The sequence below is a fragment of the Mastigoproctus giganteus genome, chromosome 7 (assembly GCF_048544385.1).
Source record: "Mastigoproctus giganteus isolate SK-2022 chromosome 7, ASM4854438v1, whole genome shotgun sequence".
In the NCBI taxonomy this organism is placed as follows: domain Eukaryota; kingdom Metazoa; phylum Arthropoda; class Arachnida; order Uropygi; family Thelyphonidae; genus Mastigoproctus; species Mastigoproctus giganteus.
In genome coordinates this window covers 141762440-141786130 of record NC_143581.1, presented here as the reverse complement: position 1 = coordinate 141786130, position 23691 = coordinate 141762440, and the positions used below count along the sequence as shown (strand labels likewise).

Sequence of the window (23691 nt, the reverse complement as noted above, 5' to 3'; positions counted from 1 at the left end):
TTGACATAATAGTGCCCAACAGTGGTAACCTCCAGAAAACCCCCAAGGAAAAAGACAGGAGATTAAAGAGATGTGGTATAAACAACAAGTAATGACCATCCCAATCATCGTATCAACCACTGATACAAGCAACTCCAGAAAGTTGCAATCCCGAACACCTGTAGGATAGTCAGAGTTTGTTGACCAACAGTAATATAACAGCTGGATATAAAAACCACCTTGTGACCTTGGCACCAGTACCCATCATGCAAGGGAACCCCCCCTTCCTCAGAGAGAAATAATATAATAACAATATAATATTACAGTTGAAGCTCTTTACAGCGACCCTCTTTTTAATGTCCCATATGCTATAATGTCTTATGTGGTTGGTCTCAGCCAATTTCTCATTAACCTAATGCTCTATTTTAATGGAATTCAAAAGCTCAAACTGTTCTGAAAGAGCTAAATATAAAGTTTCATGAAAATCCATTCGCTGTAAGTCGTTACTACATCAGATCAGACGGACATTTGTAACATAAGCAATAATAATTGCCAGATTTCTATTAGTCCTATTTTAATGAAATCTGGGATAGCTCGACATAAAAAATCTTTCTAAAAGTTCCAAATATTAAATTTTATAAAAATCCACCCAGGAGTCAAGTTATTACATAAAGATGGATAGAAAGAGAGGTAGGCATGCAGGCAAGCAATAAGTGAAGGGAGCAAAATAATCGCTAATATCAATAACAAATAAATTTTTAAAAAATAATGCAAAAACTATTAATCAAATTTGGAGGAATTTCCGAATTTATTTAATTAGTTACTCATAACCAAATTAAGAACTAACTTGATATTATAAGAAGAATGATACTGTGCTATACTTTAAATTTGAAAATAATTTTAAAATAAATTTTGATTTAAGGTTTACAGAAAGTTGAAAGTGAAATAATAGTTACCAAAATAAATGTTGATTGATTTAAAACATTGTGAACAATTGCTAAATTTTCTGTATTGGGGAAAGTGGGGGTGGGGGTACTGCCCATCTCTTCATAATATAAGAAAAATAGAAAATAAAATTACTGGCTCCAGCCTGCCGTTTTTAATAAACTCATTTTGTCTGGTATCATAAAAATGCCCCAGAAGCAAAAAACCAGGAAAAAGAAAGAATCACAACCACCACATTAAATCGAGCACTTCTTTGAGTGGCACTTATGCTCCAGCAACAAACCCAAGGGACCTCGTCGCCTGGCTCAACAACAGCAAATGGGGATGTTGTTGTTGTTGTTGTTGTTAAATTTGTTGGTGCATCAGCAACTTAGGCTATAATGCACTGATTACTGTCTAATGGAAAGGCCAAGGGGAAAAAAAAAAATACCTGTAACAATTATGCACTGAAATCTGCAGGCATATCAAACTAAAACCGTTAAGACTAATATGTGGACCATAGAAAGCAGAGGGAAATTATGCAAAAAATTCAGGAAAATGTACCTAGAGGAAATCCAACAAAATAAACAGCCTCTACTCTTGCAAAGAATCATAAGTATTCAGAATAAAATTGCCACTCTGGAAACCATAACCCTGTCTAATTTCTATGATCTTATCTTACTCACAGAAACCTGGACTTCATCTGAACAAGATTTTATTATCCCCTCAATTAACTACAATGCTGCAGTGGCATCAACAGCTACAACAAAAGGTGGAGGAACTGCCATCTTCCTGAAGAACTCATTTGTGATAGTATCAGAATCCAAATGTCTCTCATCTACCTTCGAGGCAATACACATCAGAACCAAACTGTCAAATAACTTTTTCGACATCATATCGGTCTACATACCTCCTAAGTCCTCCATGGAAAGATACTCTGAATTTGTAAACTGAGCTATTGCGAAAATCTCAAAAACAACTCTATTATTATTATTTGGAGAGGATTTTAATTTACCACTACCATCTAGTGATCTGTCTAAATTTGTAACATCACAGTTTGAAAGCTTAAGTTTAAAGCCTTTAACTTCACTGCCTACCAGAGGTAACAACACACTCGACCAAATCCTCTCTAATGCCCACATGTTTTCTGAACTCCCACTCTCAACTGCATTTAAATCTGACCATGATTCAATTTCAACAACTGTCCTTCGACATCCCATCCCAGTATGTATGTTTGTTTGTTTGTTTGTTATTTGGGTTTTTTAGGAGCATTAGCAACTAAGGCCATATTTCTCCAGGATATGCGGTGGTCATTCCCTGACCTTTCCGCATCCTCCGTATTTGGTGGTGATGGGCTCGAACCTCGGTCTAATCAAGAAGCGTGTGCTACGCACTGCTGCTCCTTCTCACCTGGCTACGGAGGCACCTATCCCAGTATGAAAAGAATCCGGTCTACAAAAAGAGATCTTTTAACCTGAAACATCTAAAACAGGACATCTGTCTAGAGCTCCTAAGCATCTACCCCTGGGGCAGTTTAGTTAATAGTCCTAGAGGATTGGCATATACCTTCTCAAACCTGGTTGGCCTCGATCTCAAAAATCACCACTCCTTCTTTCAAATAAAATGTTTGGTGGACACCACCACAACTTGAGTCCCTTTCAAAAAGCAAAGGGCATTCAGAAACTTTAAAAAATCTAACTCTGAAAACGACTATCTAAATTCTTGAGCTCACAGTAATAAGTTTAACAAACTAAAGAGGAAAGAAATCCAATAATTCACAATTATTAAGATTAAGAAAAACTCAACAATATACCCCAAAATATCCCTCCATTACCGTCAGATTTCAACTTCAACTGCTGGTTGTAACCCATAACTCGCTTCAACAGCAAAACAAATCCCCACCCAGAATTTAAAGAATGTATGCTGCCCATCAACAAATTAAGCAGTATTTCTATCTCGAAAGAGGTGATGAAAAACGCAATTAAAAATCTCCCTTCTAAAGGTACCGCAGGCCTAGGAATTGTTTCCTGGGATACTGGGATTTAATATCCCGGGATCCCGGTTGATTTTTGCGGTGGGATTTATCCCAGGATTTCCCATTCTGAATTACTAACTTTAATAATCAATACTTAGAGTCTTACACACACATTATATATATATATATGTGATCATCATGCGCTGGCAAGATAAATAGTTTCTTCATAATTTGAGATATCATCAGCAATAAAGATGTGTATTATTTTAATTTAGAAAAATATTTATTTTCATACATTACATTTGCAATATATATATATAAAAAGCAGAAAGCGAAAGGCCAGCACTTTCTTACATATCTCTGTAATGTCATCGTCGTCATTTCTTGAGTCTCGACTCTTCTAGACTGAGTTAACTCAAGCTCTCGTACACGTTCACGATTATACATGTCATTTGTCCTAGAAAGATCCTTTTGCAGTTAAGCTGCTTTATATATATTTTATTGGTTTAGTATTTTGTAACGATGGAGAGATCGAAGCATTTGTCTGGCAGTACTTCATTAACTGTAATAATAATGAAGAAGCAAAGTGTAGTCATTGTGGTGCAATACTCAAATGTAGAGGTTTTTCTACAAGTGGCTTGCTTCGGCATTTAAAAACTAAACATTCTATTGAGAAGCCTACGTCGGCAAACGATTGTAACCTCAAACGTTCTGCAGGGGATGAATCTGTAGAAAGCTCTTCGAAATGTTTAAAACGTGTTCATTCTCAGCCAACATTGTTTAGTTTTTTAAAGAAAGACACAAAAGAAGAAATCATTGCAAAGCTTGTAGATGTATTTCCTATCAGTGCCATATGTAAAAGTGAATTTATTCAGCAAACATTCAGTGAAGAAGGTTTGATTCTTCCTAAAAATCCCAATCATGTTATGCAATTAGTGTATAAACAATATAATATTATAAAAGAAAATATAATAAAAGAAATTGAAGAATCATTAAAAAATGGTAAGAGATTCAGCCTTTCTCTAGATGAATATTCGTTGCTTAAAAACAAACGTTATTTAAATATCAGTGTTCATCAAGATAAAGATAAATTTTGGAATCTAGGAATGATTGCTATTAATGGTAGAATAAATGAAGAAAAAAAATGGTTGAAGAAGTAAAACAGAAGTTATTGGAGTTTAAATTATCAATAGAGCATCATACAGTTGGTTGCATAATGGGTGGAGTGAGTGTTATGGTGAAATTAGGACAGTTGATAGATTGTGAACATCAGCTTTGCTATGCCCACGGTATACACCTTGCAATATGCGACATTGTATACAAGAGACAGAATGATTCGGAAGGCGTAATTGAGGTAGAAACAACTGAAGACAGCGAGGAAGATTTAGAAGAGGACGAAACGGAAAATTACGATTCAAATCTAAGCTTCGAAAACAATCCTGATAAGGAACAAAAATGTGATTTCAGAGATGACCTATTCTCCGGTGCATTAAACATAGCTAATATCATTAATAAAGTTAGAACGATTGTGCAAATGGTTTGAAAATCTCCCTTGAAAAATGATAATCTTCAGAAGCAAGAAATTTAAGCCTAGTACTCGATTCTAAAACTAGATGGAACAGTTTGGTAGCCATGTTAGAACGACTTTTACAGTTAAAATCACAAATTGAAAAAACAATGATTGAATATAACATGAAAAATCCAATATGTGAAGCAGAGACCTTGTGCGTGCGTTGAAACCTTTGCAGTCGTGATACGACACTTCTTACTGTAGAGGGAGTTTTTTCTTTCATCATACAAGAACTTTCTGAGCAAAATTCTACCTTTTCGAGAAAAGTTCAGGAAGCACTAATTTTAAGGATAAACGAGAGAAGGCAAAAAGCTTTGGTTGGATTATTGAAGTATATAAAAACTGGAAAAACTTATTATAAAAGAAATAGAAAAATAGTAGAAACCGAGTTGCAACCATTTCCAAGCAAGTCAGCCTTATTGGTTACAGCAAAACGAATAATAACTCTTCTTGGGTTTTTCTCTTCTGAATCATCGCAATCTGATTCGTCACATTCAGACTCAGAGAGCGAAAGACAGCAGACGCTTTGTGAGAAATTGGCGTGTCAAATCAAAAAATAAACTGAATGTGTTTCTAAAGACCCTCAACATGAAGCTGAAGGTCAATCACTTGCAAAGAATATATCCAAGGAGTTCGAAATCTTTGAGGCAACTGGTGAAAAAACAACAAATGTATTAAATTTAATAGACGTTCTCGAATCCATACCACCAACAAGTGTAAAAGCTGAAAGGTCCTTTTTGGCTGCAGGACTATTTATAACCAAACTTAGAACTAGACTCAGCAATAAAAGTGTAAATTGCCTGTGTTTCTTATGTTCATATTACATGTCATTTGCCAAATCAGTTTCAAAATAAACTAAAGTCAAATAAATTTTTGTTTAACAATGTAGTCACTGGTCTGTCAAGGTTTAAAAAAGAACATGTTAAGTTTATGAAAAGTAAGTTTTAAATTAGTTTCAATTTGTAGTTATATATATATATATATATATATATATATAAAAAAGTGTGAATAAATAAAATGCTGTGAAATTTTCAGTTTTAATTCCACCTACAATAATCCCTGAAAAGAACATTTTTATCACAGGATTACCGAAATCCGGGAAAAAGACAATCCCTACGCAGGACATGACAACATACCAATCTTCATGATTAAAATCTCTAGTGTCTACATTTTAGACCTTCTGGCCCTCTTTTTCAAATCGGGCCATAAATAACTTTTTCCCTCCCAGAATGGGCTCACTACAAAATTTTCCTACTACCGAAATGTAAAAACAACATGAGCAACAAAAATATCAGGCCAAATCAATCTCATCCTCTGTACTAAAACTCCTAGAAAGATATATGCTACCAACAGTGAGGAAGCAACTCTTCCCAATACATCATAACCAGATTAGCTATGGAATTATCGGAAGAGCCACAACAACCAACCTTCTTGCAACAAAGCAAATAATTCTGAAAGCTCTCAATTCTAAAAATCAAATCGACATAATTTACACAGACATCAGCTCTGCGTTCGATGCAGTCTCCATACACTCTCTCCTGAATCTCCTTGAACAGTTTTACCTCTTCAACAGTAATCTATTAAATCTCTTTGCCAACCTCCTCAAAGAAAGGGCAGCAAACTTCAAAAACAAATCCTATCGTGTCATTTGCTCATCTGGAACCCCCCCCCCCAGGGCAGGACACTATCGGCAATAATGTTCTCTGCAATCCTCCAACCGCTCCTACTAACCCATATGCATCTAATGTCTTATGCGGATGATGTTAAAATCATCGCCACCTCAGACTCAAATCAATCAGCTAACTGCACTGAAGAGCTGATCTGTAACACCCTCCAAGAGTTCACTTTTGTACCTCAAATCCTTCAATCTCGCTCTCAACCCCTCAAAATCCAGTCACCTCCAAATATCCCTTAAAAAGAACATCTTTCCAATAACCGCCTCACTGAATGCACAAAATTCCTATCGTAACTGACCATAAGGATCTGGGAATTTTCTATGATTCAAAATTCAATTTCACTATTCATTTAAATTACCTGTCCAAAAAACTCACAAGAGCCATTTGGCTGACAAAACAAAACCTTCAACATATATATACTCTGCCCATATTATAATAAATTTCTCCTCCAAAATCATCAAACCAAAAATTCTCTAGGCTTCCCCTGTCTGGGCCAGTGTGGCTAATGGAAACTTCAAAAAGATATCTTCCCTTGAATACTGGTTTCTTAAATGGATTTTCTTTATATCTAGCAATGAACCTGTCTCTTCCCGAGCTTTCATGGCTGACTGCCTAAACCATTCTGACTTCTCACTTTCAATCTGATACATTTCTTTCTTTACAAAACTGTAAAATGCGGATATTGATTGCCCAGAAATTTGGGAAGTCATAGCTTGGAAAATCCCCCGGAAAGCAGCACAATCCAAACCAACACTAGCCACTTTAATAACTCTGCTCCGTTTAATTGAAAGCACTTCCCATTCAACATTGTTCTTTGTCAATGGTTTGAATATAGACCTGGTCTTAATAGCCCATAACAAAGCTCTCCTGTCACAAGTGGCTAAACTCATACTAACGTATCTCCACCGAACTAAATATAACCACAACGTTACAGCCTTCCTCTCCTTTCACCCTGACTTTACCATATAGATGTTTAGGAGAGCACATACCTCATCAGGTGCCTTTGGTCTTTATGTACTGAACTGCAGTTTCTCATGCTTTAGCTAATCTTCAGAATTTAGTGATAGCCAAGTCATGCCAGTTATGTGTATTTAATTTAAACTACAAGTGTCAATAATTTTGTCTTTCCTATTAATTGTATTATATTCTATTCTAAACGCTTGACTTTATGTTTTACTGTAACCCCTTATAGCTGTTGCATCAGTTGTCCCGTGGCAAGCTCAGCACTGTCAGCATATTTTCTGTACTGTTTATATGCTACTTCTCTATACGGCCACACTAGTTGCCTCTCTGCATTGTAGAAACTCATGACTGAGGGCTAATAAATGGAATTTAATTAATTATAACAACTAACACAATGTATATTGGAGAGAGAGATGTTAAATATCCATCCAATCTATTATAGACTATGATTGACTATGAAACCTGAATAAGATACTGGTAGGAATATCTGTAAAATTGCAGGATCTGTTCCTGGGTTCCAAACAAGGCTGCTAATGCCAACTCAAATAGCTGAGGATGATGGGCCTGTTGCTGCTCTGGGAAAAATCACATCACATTGCTAATACATACCTATATTACTGAACCAGCACCAATTCAGTGGAGCTTCTCAAATCATTATGAGAAGCTATAATCAATAACTAAGGGTTTTATACAAGTCAGTTATAGCCTCTTTCTGTAAGTAAACTGGGTTTGCTATTTAGTGCAGTGATCTCATATTGTGCAGGTACTTGACCATGAGTTGCCTTGTTATTGCACTACTTTATACAAAAGGCATTGCTCCAATGAAGTATATTGCTTTTTATTGACAGTAGTGCAATATCAAGGCAACCCATGGTGAAATGCTTGCAAATATGAGATAAATGCACTAAGTAGCAAACCCAGTTTGCTCGTAGCTATATACAAAAAGAGGCTATGACCAGCTTGTACTTCTTATACTTCTCAAGCTTTCATAGCTTGAGGCTTTTGCCCTAAACTATACACATATACAGTGACTACATATATAATTTTTTGAAAAATTATTGATGGCACCTTTGTCTAATTTCTATTAGATCTATAATGTATGCATTCAGTGAAGTCCATAAAGAAGATGCATTTTATCCCTGTTCATAACACTTACATGGAACTCCAGTGGCCTCAATCTGAATTACCACCTTATTATTTGAATATTTTCCTTTAACCAACTACTGATGGAAATCCCCAGCTGTTAAATAAGGCTAAACTACTATAAGCAAAAAATACAAAAAAAGTTACATATCTAATGAAATTACTGTATCTGTATTGTACCCATATGGCTATAGAAACAAATTCTTCACAATACAGTAAGCAGTGGTTATAGTGATCACGTCTGCAAATTGAATTTTGATTCTAATAAACGGTGAGTCTAATAAGCTAAAATCGACGTATATTATCCACAGGCTATAAAAACAAAGATATAAAGCATAAATTTGAACTTTATACCAAAAGTTTATTACCAAATAAATGATGTGTGAAAATCAAAAGAATATTATCCACAGGTTAGCAAAATAAAAATAAATTTATACTTATGTACATAGCTTAATTAATATACATATTAATTAAACATAACACTAATATGATTATAATTTTAAATAGTCACTTATTTTAGATTGCTTTAAATTATCATATAGATTTTTCAATATTGTACAACAGTTTATATTCACTATCACTTGCACCTGGTTCTTCCAACACTCTCCTCAGGACGTTTGTAGCTTCACAAGTTTGCCGTTTTGTAACTGGAATTCATTCGGGTTCATCTTCATTTTCCTCCTCCTTGGCAAAATTGTCAGTAATAGACTGGACAATTTCTTCTTCTGTTAAAGCTGTAGTAACTACCTGTTTATAACAGAGTGTACAAACAAAAGGGCCCAATAAACCAAAAATGGCAAATTGTTTTTATTGTTTTATGGTTGTGACTTCTAGAAATGTGCTTTAGAACAATATCACAGAGGTGTTCAAAATTTATTCTTATAACCGAAGATGTGATTCTAATAAATGATGAAAGTGTAGTGCATTTTAATGATTTGAATCGGTTCTTTGAAATTGATTCTCTAAAGCAGCTGATTCTAATAATCATTGATCACTACAACCGGTGCTTACTGTACTTTTATATGGATCTCTAAAGTGAAAACGTTGGTAAGCCATTTATAATCAAGTGTGTGGGATTGCTTTGTAGGTTATTTTTGGGAAGTAATTGTACAGAAGAGAGAAGAAGTGAAAAAAGATTTATATCCTCAGAGAGTGAGATGAGATGTGTCTATATCCAAATAGAGAGAGAGAGTCTCTCTCTCTCTCCCCCTCGCACTATATGGCTAGTAATAATATAATTAATATAATATATATACAGTATATATATTTAAAAATGAAATTTACAATAAGCATGATATTAAATAAAAATATCTGGATACAACTTACGATGCATAAGCTGGGTATAGAAATCCAATGCAATTGCATATTAGCTGTCCACCATACCCAAATATAAGATTAATTAATAAAAATGTCACCACGGCTGAAAATAAACCATTAATAGCTGAAACATATCATTTATGTTATTATATAGAGAAGAGCTCCAGTGGAGATAAATTTAATAAATAAATTTATCACCAGTGGCGATAATTTTATTCTTATCTCCACTGGAGATAAGAATGAATATCAAACATATATACATTATTCAATTAATAAATGAGCAAGTTCAGTACTACCACTAATAAACTGTTTTATATAATTGTGAAAAGATATATGTCTACATTTATATTATTTATAAATATCCAATCATATATCCCCATATATCTTATGCATATTAAAAAATAATGTTTTGGCATGATTATTTTCTTAGCAGAGCAGGATGTACAATTTTTTTATTTATTTACTTTTTTTTTAATCTGTATCAATTACAGATTTCAGGTGTTAATACTACAATCTTTCTTTATAAAACTAAAAGATGGTTACTTAATTATAGGGTAATTTTTTCTGCCTTTGAAATTTCACATGAATAACATTATAAAATTATTAAATATTAGTATATATTTTTGACTTTTAAAATTTTCTATGCTAAAATAATTGCTTTACAGAATAGAAATACAGTGCAACCTCAATATAATGAGAGTGTCAGGCAACAACTTTAATACTGGCATTATAAGCGAAGTGCATTATAGCTGAAAACTTACCATTTTTCCAGTTTTTTGAACATAAACACTTTACTTAGTAAATAAATACTTTATTTACTAAGTAATGTGTTTAATACTGTTTTATGAGTATACAGATTAAAAGAAAGTATTAAAAGGTAATTCCACTTACATTCTACTAATATATAATGCTATTGTGGACTTACATTTTACACATCAGTTCTGAAATAGTCATGTAATTTAGTTTGTCGAAACTGATAACAGCATTTTTTTAGTACATAATTCTTATAGTGGCCAGAAGCAATAAATGAAGATGTTCACTATCATTTCTGATATTCTAAGTATGCCATCACCTCATTAATATTTTCAAGCACTTTGTTAATTTCTGGTGCTTTTTACTTACACTAATCATCCACATTATCTTCTGAGCCGCTCCCTATGTCTGACCTTCTGTTTGCTGATTGCCTTCCCACTGTTCACAGGGGCTACAATTTCTTTCTTGCTCAGATAATGCCTAATTGGTGTTTCTGCATCCAACTCAATCCGAGCAGCCACGTGATTTGCTCCAAGATTGCCATCAAGTACATTGCAAGCAGTCTGTTCCTTGTTCTGAAAATGCTGCTAATTCAAGGTTATTATTAATTATTTATCTTTTACAATACATTTTTTCCAGCAGTTTCAATTGCTGTTCAGCATACTTTCTCCCATGTTAATCCAATATTGTACACAATGTCTTTCAGTGTAATGTTTTCAGAAATTCTCAAACTTGAATTTTTCTGTTCACAACACCACAAGCTTAGAAGGTTCGAACAGTGCTCTGATCCATGGGCTGAATTAGTGCAGTTGTGTTCCTTGGCAGAAACACAACTCTGATCGTGCAATCTTCTAATCATTTCTAGACATCAGCCAAAGGTTGAGTTGGGCAGTGATCCAACAGTAACAGAGCCTTTTCTTCATGTTTTTTTGGAAAGCAAGTGGCATCTCACTGATGGTACAAACTCACTTTCACTAACCATGAAGCAAAAATATCACTCATCATCCAAGAATTGGAGCTATTTTTATAAATCATAGGTAGAGATTTCATGCTGATGTACTTAAAAACACCAGGGACTTCGACTTTTACGATGCACAATGGCTTTAGCTTGTGATTTCCAGTCTTCTTTGCACATAACAGAGTAATTCTCTCTCTTTGTTAGTTTTCATGCCTGCTTTGTTGGGTGACTTTTCAGGGAGAAGTTTATAGTATGGCACTGTTTTGTCACAGTTATAGAACTGTTCAACTGTGAATTTACCATCTTGAATCACATTGCTCAGAAATTCAGGAAATGTTTCTGCTGCTGTAATTTCACCAAATGCAGATTCACTTGCAATGCACTAACCTGGGATATCTAATGAGAAGCCTTCCATCTCCAAAGCCACTCTTCAGCAGAAGCTTTAAATGTGTCATTTCCACCAAGTTGCTTATGAAATTAAAGTGCTTGTGCTTTCAAAATGACCCCATTTATTGGTACTCCTTCACTACGCTTCTGTAGAAACCACTTGTCCGTATCACTGTTTTCACAGTCTTCTTCTTTCTTTGGAGGCCTACTTCATTTTCTATGGAGTCTACAAATGAATACAATTTTTCTTCCTCTTTCATCCAACCATGGATTGTTCCTCCTGGAATTTCACACAGGAAATATTGTTTTTCCACTCTTAACTCTCTTGATAATCTTCAACTTTTCTTGAATTGTATAATTTTTTCTTTTGCCTTTACACTTGGATAGGTTTTTGTTATCCCAAATGTAATTTCTAGTCGAAGAAAGGATGTCTTGTGCTGTTGTGTACAAAAATTTACTTTGTAACATTATATTAAAAATTTTTTTTTTAATATAGTGCATTTGACGAATGCTTTCTGTAATCCCCTCCAGAGGTAGCTGTTTGTAATTAGCTTTCCACTGATATATCTTTTATTGCATATCTAGCTGAGAGAAGAAAAGAAACTGAGTGACTACATTAGTCTCTGACCAGTCCTGTTGTTTACAAAAATTTCTCCGTAACTGAATATATCAAAGTGAATACACAGCCAATTTTTATCCAATTTCTCCTCTTGGAAATATGGTAGTAGGATGTATAGTAGCTACGAGTATATACAGTTTGTAGCTTCCAATATGAAACTGCTAGTTCTTTGAATAAATTACTTTTTTTCATAATTTGTTTTGGGTTCATGATCATATCCATGATATATCCAAAACTGCAGTATGAAGAAGTGCATTATATTGGAGTTGCACTGTATTATAAATATGGCAAAATAATTTTAAGATATAAATATATTCTCAATATTAGTATTAGTATTAGTAACGGCCGTATGGTGCAAGAAAGCCTATGGCTTATGCTGCACCAGCCAAAAAATTTTACTGAATTTTACTGATACCTAAGGCAAAAAAATCAAACCTTGAAAAAATGTGCATTAAGAAGTTTGCAGGCCTATCTTGTCCTTTCATGTGTTTTTGTGTCCAGCAGAATTTAACTGTTTAGATAATGCAATGGTCTTAAAGCCCATGGCAGCACAAACTTTGCTTTTACAATAATTTGTCCAGACATTGAACTACTTTCAAACAAATATTCCAGGGAGCATTTGTAAATTTGCAGATCCTAGACAAAATATCCGTTTATAGGTAGGGCTGGCAATACCAACTAGGGCTAGTTTGTGATACATTGAACACCAAAGGCATTATTTCTACATTGGTCATAAGAGCTCTCTCACTCAAATCAAATGTTTTCTTTGCCATACTTATCAAATCTTTGTGCCTGGTTGAATCAATTTCACTGTAAGATAGGTATTCTTACACTGAAAGAATTTTACTGATACCTAAGGCAAAAAAATCAAACCTTGAAAAAATGTGCATTAAGAAGTTTGCAGGCCTATCTTGTCCTTTCATGTGTTTTTGTGTCCAGCAGAATTTAACTGTTTAGATAATGCAATGGTCTTAAAGCCCATGGCAGCACAAACTTTGCTTTTACAATAATTTGTCCAGACATTGAACTACTTTCAAACAAATAGCCTCACCGAAAGGTTAACTCCTTTGTTAAAAGACAAGACACTGCTTATACTTCAGGGCTCACAGGTCCCTTATCACAAATCAGTTGGTTTCTAAGTGATAATACTCTCAGATAAAACAACTGCAAAAAAGTCCAATGTGAGCTGTGCAGTATGCAAACTCAGAGTATCAACCTTATAATATACACTTCACAATCTATTGAAAAATCTACCTTGTTGATTATGCAATGAAAGCACATTCACAGGCTGGCATGCATATATAAATTGCAAGTTCGTCAACAAATACACACTGAGGACATGCAAATTCTGGTGTGCTAGTGTTTTGTTATATACTCAACCAAGTCTCATATTTGTCCTGTTTTTGAACTAAAGCTACAGAAGACAACTTTATCATAGTGAGGCACCTGAATATTTCATCTCAAACAGACTGGCCCGAGTTTAGCACATGAAGAGTCGTCGGAATAGTCAATGCCAAATTGTGGCATATCTTGAGTTATAGCATCATCAGAGGTTGTAAAACCTGTACAAGAAACCCAGATCATTCAAAGACATCCTGGTCAGGAAAACAGACCATCAACAATGTTGAAGCAAGGTCACTAACTCTCGCACACCTTGCTCATCAAAGTCAATGCTTGAATGCTATCCTGCTACTAGGACAGTTTACAGTAGTGACAGGGAGACAGCTGCCAAACAAATCTACCCAAAATCATCTGCACATACAGACTTTATATAAGAGACCTATAGTGTGTATTCCACTGAGCACTCAATAGAACATATCAAGCCCTCATGAGTAGCAGAGTATAATCATTGTCCTCCCCACACTAGGTGGTAAAAACCTGAGTTCGAATCCCATCAATGATGAGAAGAATTTATGGGCCTTTTTTGCAACATGGCTGAGTTAGTGGGTCTCAAGCAAGAGTAGCGTGGTTTTTTCTCCCAGAAACTCAGGTTTCTTTGTCCAGAAAACAGCAAATCGACCATAGAACACACAGTTTACAGGCATAATATATAGGGTGCAATATGGTCGAAGTCACTGATACACCTAAAATTCAACAACAATAACACATCAACATAATGTGTATGTTTGTGTTACGTGTATCAACATTATGTGTGTATACTGATGTTACTGAATGTGGATATTTAAATATATCAGAAGAATGTGGATTTTTGAACAATGTAATTGGCCTGACAAGGAATGGCACTGAGTGCTCTTCACAGATGAGTTCAGTCATCTATCCAATCCAACCCATTGTCTGACTTGCATTGGGTCCTGGTGTGGAGTGAAAAAGGAACCTGAAACAACCTTTTTACATAGAGGGATACAGTTCAGTGAAGGTGGACTGCTGACATGGGGTGATTTTAGCCTTTCGGCACATAGACCACGTAATCAAGAATGGTACCCTGACTGCAATCAAGTACAGTCAGTTCTGCTATAACGCGCATTTTCACAACATGGCTGATATATTAGGAAAAACGGCAAATATAACGCAATTTTCGCGTTGGCTCATGCGAGATTTCATCTCGCAAGTAACACTAGATGAATGCAAAACCCAGCACCAAGCTGAACGTAGCAACCTGCGCAGCAATACATACAAGTGTACGAAGCTTAAAAAATGTTAATGTCAAATGTGTGAGAGCTATATTTACCATTTACTATAGTTGTATTGGTCAGAGACACACTGTTGTCATTCACCGTATTCACAAGATAACAGGTCATATTGTAGGCCAACTCACGTTTTCAGGAGCTCACATTTTTCTGTTCTTACAGAAATTTCATGAGGCATGATAGCGTAAGCAGAGGAGCACATTTCTAGAGATCACTACCATAAAACAATAAAAACAATTTGCAGTTCCCAGTTAATTGGACTTTTCTGTTAGTGCAGTCTATTATAAACAGGCAGTAAACGTGATCTTATTGTATTTGCGATGAAACAAATAGCTGGAATTCTGTCGGTTTTTACGTTGTTATGGCGAAATGTTTCCCCTTCCATGAAATCTCCAATCATATAAAAAACAAATTTTCAGAATCTTGTCTTCATTCCTATTTTTTAAGCTTCATAAACTTGTTACTCCGTATCTCACTTGTGCAATTTGTGTGTGCTGTGTTCGTCATTATTGATTGCCTATCTTTGTTTTTTTTTTTTTTTAACGTTTTAAATTTTACAATAAAAAAAAAACGTCAGTGAACAAAAATATCAGTCAGACAAACTTCATATCTTGTCAAGGTAAAGTGCTACATTTACTGTAATATTTATTTATTTATTAGAAATTTAAGATGTTTAAACCTGTGTTTGAAATTTTATTGGGTTTTTAACTTTTTCCTTAAGCCCTGTTGTTTTTAATGTACAAAATACCATAACACGTAGATTTTTATGAACATATGTACCATGTTATAGCAGAACTGACTGTATGCAGAGATCCCATGACCCATGGTCCTTTCCTGTGCTGATGCTGTAGGTGCAGAGTATTTCAACTCCATATGGCACAGTGTTCAACAATATTTAGGAAGATCAGGCTATCATCTGTATGAATTAACCAGCTGTTCCCTCAACTTGAATACCATCAAGCACATATGAGATACCATATGATGACATATTGCATCTTGTCCAGTCTCTGTGATAAAGCTTAATCAGTTGGAAACAGCACGTACACAAGAATGGAAAATGACTCTGCAACTCATCAATACCTTGATTTTATCGACGCATTGCAGGTACAAAACATGTTTGACAGTTGCTAGGGGCCAAACATTATATTAAAGCCATCTGTACACATGCCCATCAGTATGATAAAAACTGTTCCTAGAAGCTTACAGAATAATATTCAGGAGTTGCTCCATACAAGATAATACTTTGCTTCGTGTTCAGTAATGCCTAAATTACTGATCACTTTGTAGTTGCTTTGAACATATTTGACATACAGTACACTGATTAGAACTTAGCTTAACCTTTTGTTGCTAGCATGGTGTCTGACAGATGCCACTTCTAAATTTTTCCATTATTTTTTTTTAAAAATTGTAAAAGAAATCAAATCCTCAAGTATATTTTTTATATCAGCACCAATACTCACTAACTGGTTATACAGTATTTTGTTTTCGTTTCGGTAAATTATAAATTATGAGACATTTTTTATGTGGCATTTAACAAACACCAGGCAATCAAAAGTGTCGCATCTTTTTCTAGGCAATTCCCACATGGCATCTGTGAGAACAGCAGCGACAGGTGTCTAATCTTACTGGAAGACTGCTGCACAAATTGGAGCAGTGTGGCATTGGAGGCAAATTGCTGCTATGGATAAAGGGGTGGTTGAGGGGGAGAAGACAGAGAGTGGTAATCAATGGACACTGCTCATTGTGGACTAATGTTATTAGTAGAGTCCCTCAGGGTCCAGTATTGGGTCCTTTATTGTTCTCTGTATTTATAAATGATATTGATGATGGTATATCAAGCTTAATCTCCAAGTTTGCAGACGATACGAAGGTTGGCAGGGTTGTCAAGGACACTACTGACACTATGCTGCTCTGGATCTGGAAAGGTTGAGCAGATGGGCTGAGAGGTGGCAAATGAAGTTTAACATTGACAAATGTAAAGTACTACATATGGGAAACAGCAATCCCAGAGCAACGTATCAACTCTGTGGTACTACACTGACAGTGGTAGAGAATGAAAGGGACCTGGGGGGTGGTTGTGCAGGCAGATATGAAGTTCTGAGCAGTGCAGACGGGCTGCAAGAGTAGCTCATGGTGTATTGTCAATGATATATAGGAATTTTTCTAGCAGGGATAAGGAGGTGATTATTCCCTTGTATAAGGGAATGGTCAGGCCACACCTAGAGTATTGTATACAGGCCTGGAGGCCTCATTTCAAGAAGGATGTAGAGCTGCTGGAACGAGTACAGAGAAGGGCAACAAGATTAGTGAATGGAACAAAGGGGCGCTCTTACGAAGAAAGGCTTAAGTTTTGCAAATTACAGTGTCTGGAGACTAGGCACCAGCGAGGTGATCTGATAGAGGTGTACAAAGCCTTGAATGGTTTGAGCATGCTCAATGCTGATGGGATTCTTCCTCTTGCTCAGAATAATCACCTGAGAGGGCATAAATTCAAATTGAGGAAAGACAGATGTAGGATAGATGTGCGGAAATTTGCCTTTAGCCAGCGGGTGGTTGGTAGGTGGAACAGACTTCCATCCCTTGTCGTGGAAGTTAATAGCCTAAATAAGTTTAAGGCTCAGCTGGACAAGTATTTCGAACGAACAGAGGGGTGAAGTGGAAGTGGTTATTTTTTATTTATTTATTATTTTTTTTTTTTTTTTGGCTGATGCTGCATAAGCTTGCTTTCTTGCATCAAATGCCTCTACTAATGCTAATTCTAGAGCTTTGGTTCTACTGGCTAAATGCAACCAGCTGACAAAAATAAAGACTTTCACATTATATCTGCCAGACCCCACATGAGTTCCTATGTTTCAATCCATGGATCAGTGACCTTTAAATTCTAAAAATATATGATAAAAATTTTTTGTATTACTTTTAATTATTGGTTTCACTCATTCATTTTTGTTCAACATTTCAGTTTAGCAAATCACTAATAGATTCAGAATTTCAATTCAGTAGAAAAGCTAAAAATAAATTTTTTATAATTAAACCAAAATGGGAAACCACATGAGCATTTTTGTTAAAGTGAGAGTCAAGTGACAGAAAGATAAACTACATGAAGTATACATGTCATCACATTTAAATGAGTATCGTTTGCATATTCTGTGGTTCGTAGCTCAAAATAATTTTTTACATATTTTGTCTGCTCATTAACAGTACAGACTGTTTCTACAGGAATGGCAAGAACATTTTCTGATGCTATTGAGGAAGTGTTAGGTGGGTCAGAAACTATAAGCCAGGGGAATACAAGACTAGCAGATTAACAACAGACACAGGTATGATTCTTGCATTGCTTCTATTAGAACAGCAGAGCAGCCTGGAAAGCAAAATTTCAGGGATTTCAAAGCATGTTGGAGGAGTCCTCATTGTAACAAGTAAACATATGGCTGTGTTAGGGTTAGTAAGAGTAAAAACAGGTAAATGTATAGCTAGGAGCATAGTAAATAAATATTATGAAATACTAATCAATACTGGTAACCTCCAGAAAACCCACAAGGAAAGATGAGGAAGTACACTGACCTAAGACAGGAGATCAAACATGTATGGCCATCCCGATCATCATGACAACCACCAGTATGGTGCCAAAGACCATACATAATAGACTAGCAGCACTAGGTCTCCCAGAGAACACATACAAGGAACTCCATAAAGTTGCAATCCTGAACAGCTGCAGGATAATCTGATAGTTTCTTGACTAGCAGTAACACCAGGCATAACAACCACCCTGCGTACTTGGTAGCAGCAGAGACGGATTAAGGATGAAATAGGCCCCCCAACCATATTTAAATTTTCGGCCCCTTTACTATACGTGCGTGTGTGTGTGTGTGTGTGTGTGTGTGTGTGTGTGTGTGTGTGTGTGTGTGTGTGTGTGTGTGTGTGTGTGTGTGTGTTGCATACATATAAATACAATTACTACATAGGTTTTTTTTTTATATTTATATTGTGAATAATAATTCCTTGATAAAAATGATCAAAATGTAAAATAAGAGGTCAAACATGTTTTGCTTAAAACAATTTTAATAGAAACTTTTAACTTATTTATTGTACAATAAAAAAGGTATAAGAATAAAATATAAACACTTAACAATTTTAGGTTTGTTTTTATATTACACATTTTCTTGGTATATTATTATTGTTATTATTAGGAATTTTTATCACTACTGTACTTTAGAAAACAATTACACTGAAAATGAAGCCCCTCTTTGGTTGAGGCCCCTGGCCATGGCCGGTTTGACCATAGCATGAACGCGGCCTTGGGTAGCAGTATCCGTTATGGGGTAGAACCCATTCAGGAAGAAATAATATAACAACAATAATAATTATAATAAAACATACAAACATATTACAATAATTCTTTATTAACTATATAAATTAACTAAAATTTAACAACTGTTTATTGGGATAATGTTAATTGCCATGCTAAATTTTAAAAAATTATATTGTTAATTTTAACACCGTATATTTAGTTCAGAAAAATAGCTTTGTATGAAAATCAGGTCAAATCAGTCCCTCAAAAATTCTTGGTGTGCCCAAAAAAGTTAAGTGAAAAATTGGGACTTTGGGTAACCCTTCTTTAACACTTGCTCCCTAATACCATAGTCTTCTTCAACTAGAGTATGCAACAAGAATAGGCATCTCCGTAGCCAGGTGGGAAGGAGCAGCAGTGTGTAGCACACGCTTCTTGATTAGACTGGGGTTCGAGCCCATCACCACCAAATGCGGAGGATGCGGAAAGGTCAAGGGAATGACCACCGCATATTCCCGGAGCAATATGGCCTTAGTTGCTAATGCTCCTAAAAAACCAAATAACAAACAACAAGAATCAATGTGTACATTCTTGCTGTAAAGCAACACAGGAATCAAACTGTTACTTGAACTGTTTAAGAAAAAATGCCACTCTCATGAATTGTCACTAATACCAATTTCTTCAAAAAGACAAGTTTACTTGGTCCTTGAAGCTGTTGCAGACAATCACTCAGATATGGTAGGGTGTGTTTGCTTCCTGGGAGTCTAAAACGCTGATGGAACTGTTATTTGGGTGACACTCGAGTAAAGTGGACCTAATTTCAGCAAATTCTGGTCTGTCTGTGACAGCCAAATCCTCTGATTGCACCTGCACGATGGTTGGAGTGTTAGCAACCCCCAGTGCAACCCCCATGTGCAAGTCCTGAAATACAGCACCTGGGTGGTCACACTGTAGATGACCACCCAGGTGCAAACCAATGAAAGCAGAGGTCGAGGTGTGGTGCCCACACCACAGAGAGGAATGTCGCCGCTCTGTGTTACCAGGCAGTACTAGATGACAGATGGTGCTCATCAACTGATACAATACCACCACTTTGCTTAATGGAAGCCTGAAGTGGTGGAACCCATGTTTAGTCTAAAGGGCAAAGCTCCAGGAACCACCCCCATCTCTTCCATCATGCAGTATGATTAAAATCTTTTGAAGTTACGATGGACATCATGGCGAGATCAAATCTTCCGTCATATTTCGAGGGTGCAGGTCTAAAACAGTATTTTCAGGCCAGCCACTAGGTAGTCCACCAGACCGAACCTATTGGTAACTCTCTAGGAGGCTTCCGGATCAGCTAGTGTATAATCTCATTGCCTATACTCTGACAGATATAGTGAATAGAAGGAATCCAAGTAGTGTGGTAGGGGACATTGTCAAGGCCACGTTACATCAAGGAGCTGGGTATATTCTTTCCACATGTAAGCCATATCCAAAAATTACTTCGTACAGCATGTCCTCAATACCTTATCTTACTTCTGAATACAACTAATGAATTGTCAAGCTAATAACCGCAAAAAGATCTAAACCCCCCAAGCACTTCCTCATTCATTTCACAAATATACATCATCTCAGTTCTAATCTCAATGATGTCTATTTCCACTTAGTCTGCCAAGCCCTGTGTAATTTTTCTGACAAAATCACAGTTATTGGCTAACAACTGCTCATCTCAGTTGTCCGAATTATTCATTCTATGATTCCTTTCACTTCAAAGGTGGTACTTGTGCATATGTCCATTCTGATATTCGCAGTCAGAAACCTAATAATTTGGATTTGCCTCTTTTCAATGTTCTCTGGCTTAAAATCTCCCTGCCACATTCTGTCAAATTCATCTGTTGCCTCTATCTTTCTCCCAACTCCACTAATCACTTGGAATCCACATGGTCACAAAAGAACAGGATATAAAAAAAAATAATTTTTATAAAAAAAAATAATTTTTATATACAGGGTATTTCAAAAATGATGGTCAATAATTTAAAGATAAAAAGTACAAACTAAAATAAGCAAAAAAAGTCCCAATGACCATCAGGCTGCAAATGAACTGTTTTCGAGATAATGCACATTTTCTGTTAAGATCCGCCACTGACTATGGGAACACTAGTTTAGCAAAAATCTGTGAATCCTTTGCTAAGGGTGGTTTTATTAAACACATAAGATAATACATTTTTAATTTTTGGTTTCAACCCCACAGGATTTTAAAGATGTTACAGGATATTCTTTCTAACACCCCTTTCGTCAACATCAGGTGTTATGCTTCTAGGCTTACCTGCTCGTACTCCATGTGTGAAGCACCCATGTTCTCTAAGGCATAGATGTACCCTGATGAATGTGTGCCTGTTGGGCTGCCTCAAGAAGCATTTCCCTGCAGGGAAATGCTTCTTGGTACAAACGTGCAGCCTCAAGTGCACTGCCATTAGCTTTACCATATATGAAGTGCATGTCCGCATATTCTTCGTTGCTGTAACCTCTTTCCATGTTGACTATCCTTTGACGAGTACTAGTATGCTTGCTATGTCTCAGAGCATTGAGAGAGGGAAATGAAGAGAATGAGCATAACCTAACCTAAACAAACAAGTCAGTAGATCTTAACTCTGTACAGTTCACCTTGTAATTGGTGGATCCCAACTAGAAATGTGGAATATCTCAAAAACAATTCACTTAAGGACCCATGTTTACTAGCTTTTTTTGCATATTGCAGTCTGTACAGTTCACCTTTAAATTAATGACCATCACTTTTGAAACACCCTGTATACTTAGATTTCAGGAAAGCTTTTGATACTGTTGCACATGGAAGACTACTATACAAATTGGAGTAGTATGGCATTAAGGGCAAGTTGCTACAATGAACAAAAGGATGGTTGAGTGGGAGAAGGCAGTGGTAATCAACGGACACTGCTCTTTGTCTTTGTGGACCAATGTTATTAGTGGAGCCCCCCGGGGTTCGGTGTTGGGCCCACTGTTCTTTTGTATATATCAGGCTTAATGTTGAAGTTTGCAGATGACACAAAGGTTGGCAGGGTTGTTAACGACAGTAATAATAATATGTTACTACAACAGGATCTAGAAAAGTTAGGCAGATAGGTTGAGAAATGGCAACTGAAGTTTAACATTGACAAATGAAAAGTACTGCATATGGGTAACAGTAACCCACCACAGTAATGTACCAACTGTGTGGTACTACACTCATCAGGGTAGTGGAGAAAGAAAAAGACCAGGGGGTAATTGTGCAGTCAGATATGAAGTTTTCTGAGCAGTGCAGACAGGCACTTGGTTCTTGTCAATGATATATAGGAATTTTGCTAGCAGGGATAAGGAGGTGATTATTCCCTTGAGTACTGCATGCAGGTCTGGACACCTTATTTTTGGAAGGATGTAGAACAGATGAGGGCAACAAGATTGGTGAAGGGAACATAGTGGTGCTCTTACCAAGAAAGGCTTAAGTTCTTCACATATATAAATGCAAAGAAGAGGACAAACCAGATCGGACCCTTATGTAATGGGCATGGGATAGTATTAGACACCCCATCTGAAGTTGCAGATGGGGTGTCTTGTATATTATATCTGTAAATTGCACAAGTTCTGTACTGGGAGAAAAAAAAGAACCATGCTACCCTTGCCTAAGACTGACTGACTCAGCCACGTTATGAAAAAGACCCATAAAAATTCCTGGGATTCAAACTCAGGGCTTTTTCATCCAGTGTGGGGATGACAATGTTTATACCCACACTGCCCACAAGAGCTTAGGTCCACCTAAAGAACCAAATAGTAATGATCTGCTCAAGATACCAAGGAACACTCGCCAGTATGGGGCTGCAGGACATCACTGGGGCACCCTCTGGATGTCCTGGGGGCGCCCCATACTGTGGTTGCTACCCCTGGACTATAAAAGATTAACCACAGACATTTCAGAGACAATTCAGCCCTTTTGGTTCAAGCTAACACAAAAGATATGATATCTAGAGTGACTTAATATTCCTTTCAAAAATCATACACTTAGATTTGGAAGCAGATATCTCCAATTTATGGATCTGTATTCAATCCTGTATTTTCATTAAAGCCCTCTCTATCTCCAGCACTGAGTCTCCATAAACCACCACCATCACATCTGCGTAAGTTACAATGTCATTATTTACCCAATCTTGAACCAACAATTCATCAGTAACAAAAGTTCCACATATATGGTCCTATAATAGAAGCTTGTGGAACTCCTCTATTTGTTTGTTTCCTCCACTGTTCTAAACTTAGTTCTGACAATTACTTTCCTATCAGCAAAGTAGCTCCACATCAACTTATACATATTTCCAGGATGCTCAATCTGGCACAATCTATGCATCACACTTTCCCACTACAAGGAGTCAAAGGCCTGTCTGAAGTCAATAAAAATTCCAACAGCATATTTCTTCGTTGTGTATTTAACTTTCTCTAGTACTTAAATTGCATCCTCAG

General features: G+C 36.2%; 1 protein-coding gene across 1 annotated transcript in view; it reads right to left on the bottom strand.

Annotated features, from left to right (window-relative positions):
• LOC150083236 (receptor expression-enhancing protein 5-like) overlaps positions 1-23691 on the bottom strand; it is a 108480-nt gene that overhangs the window by 49524 nt on the left and 35265 nt on the right. The window contains exon 2 of the mRNA XM_090378446.1: positions 9557-9650. Within this exon, the coding sequence (XP_090234572.1) occupies positions 9557-9650 (94 nt within the window). The remainder of the gene's footprint in view (positions 1-9556; positions 9651-23691) is intronic.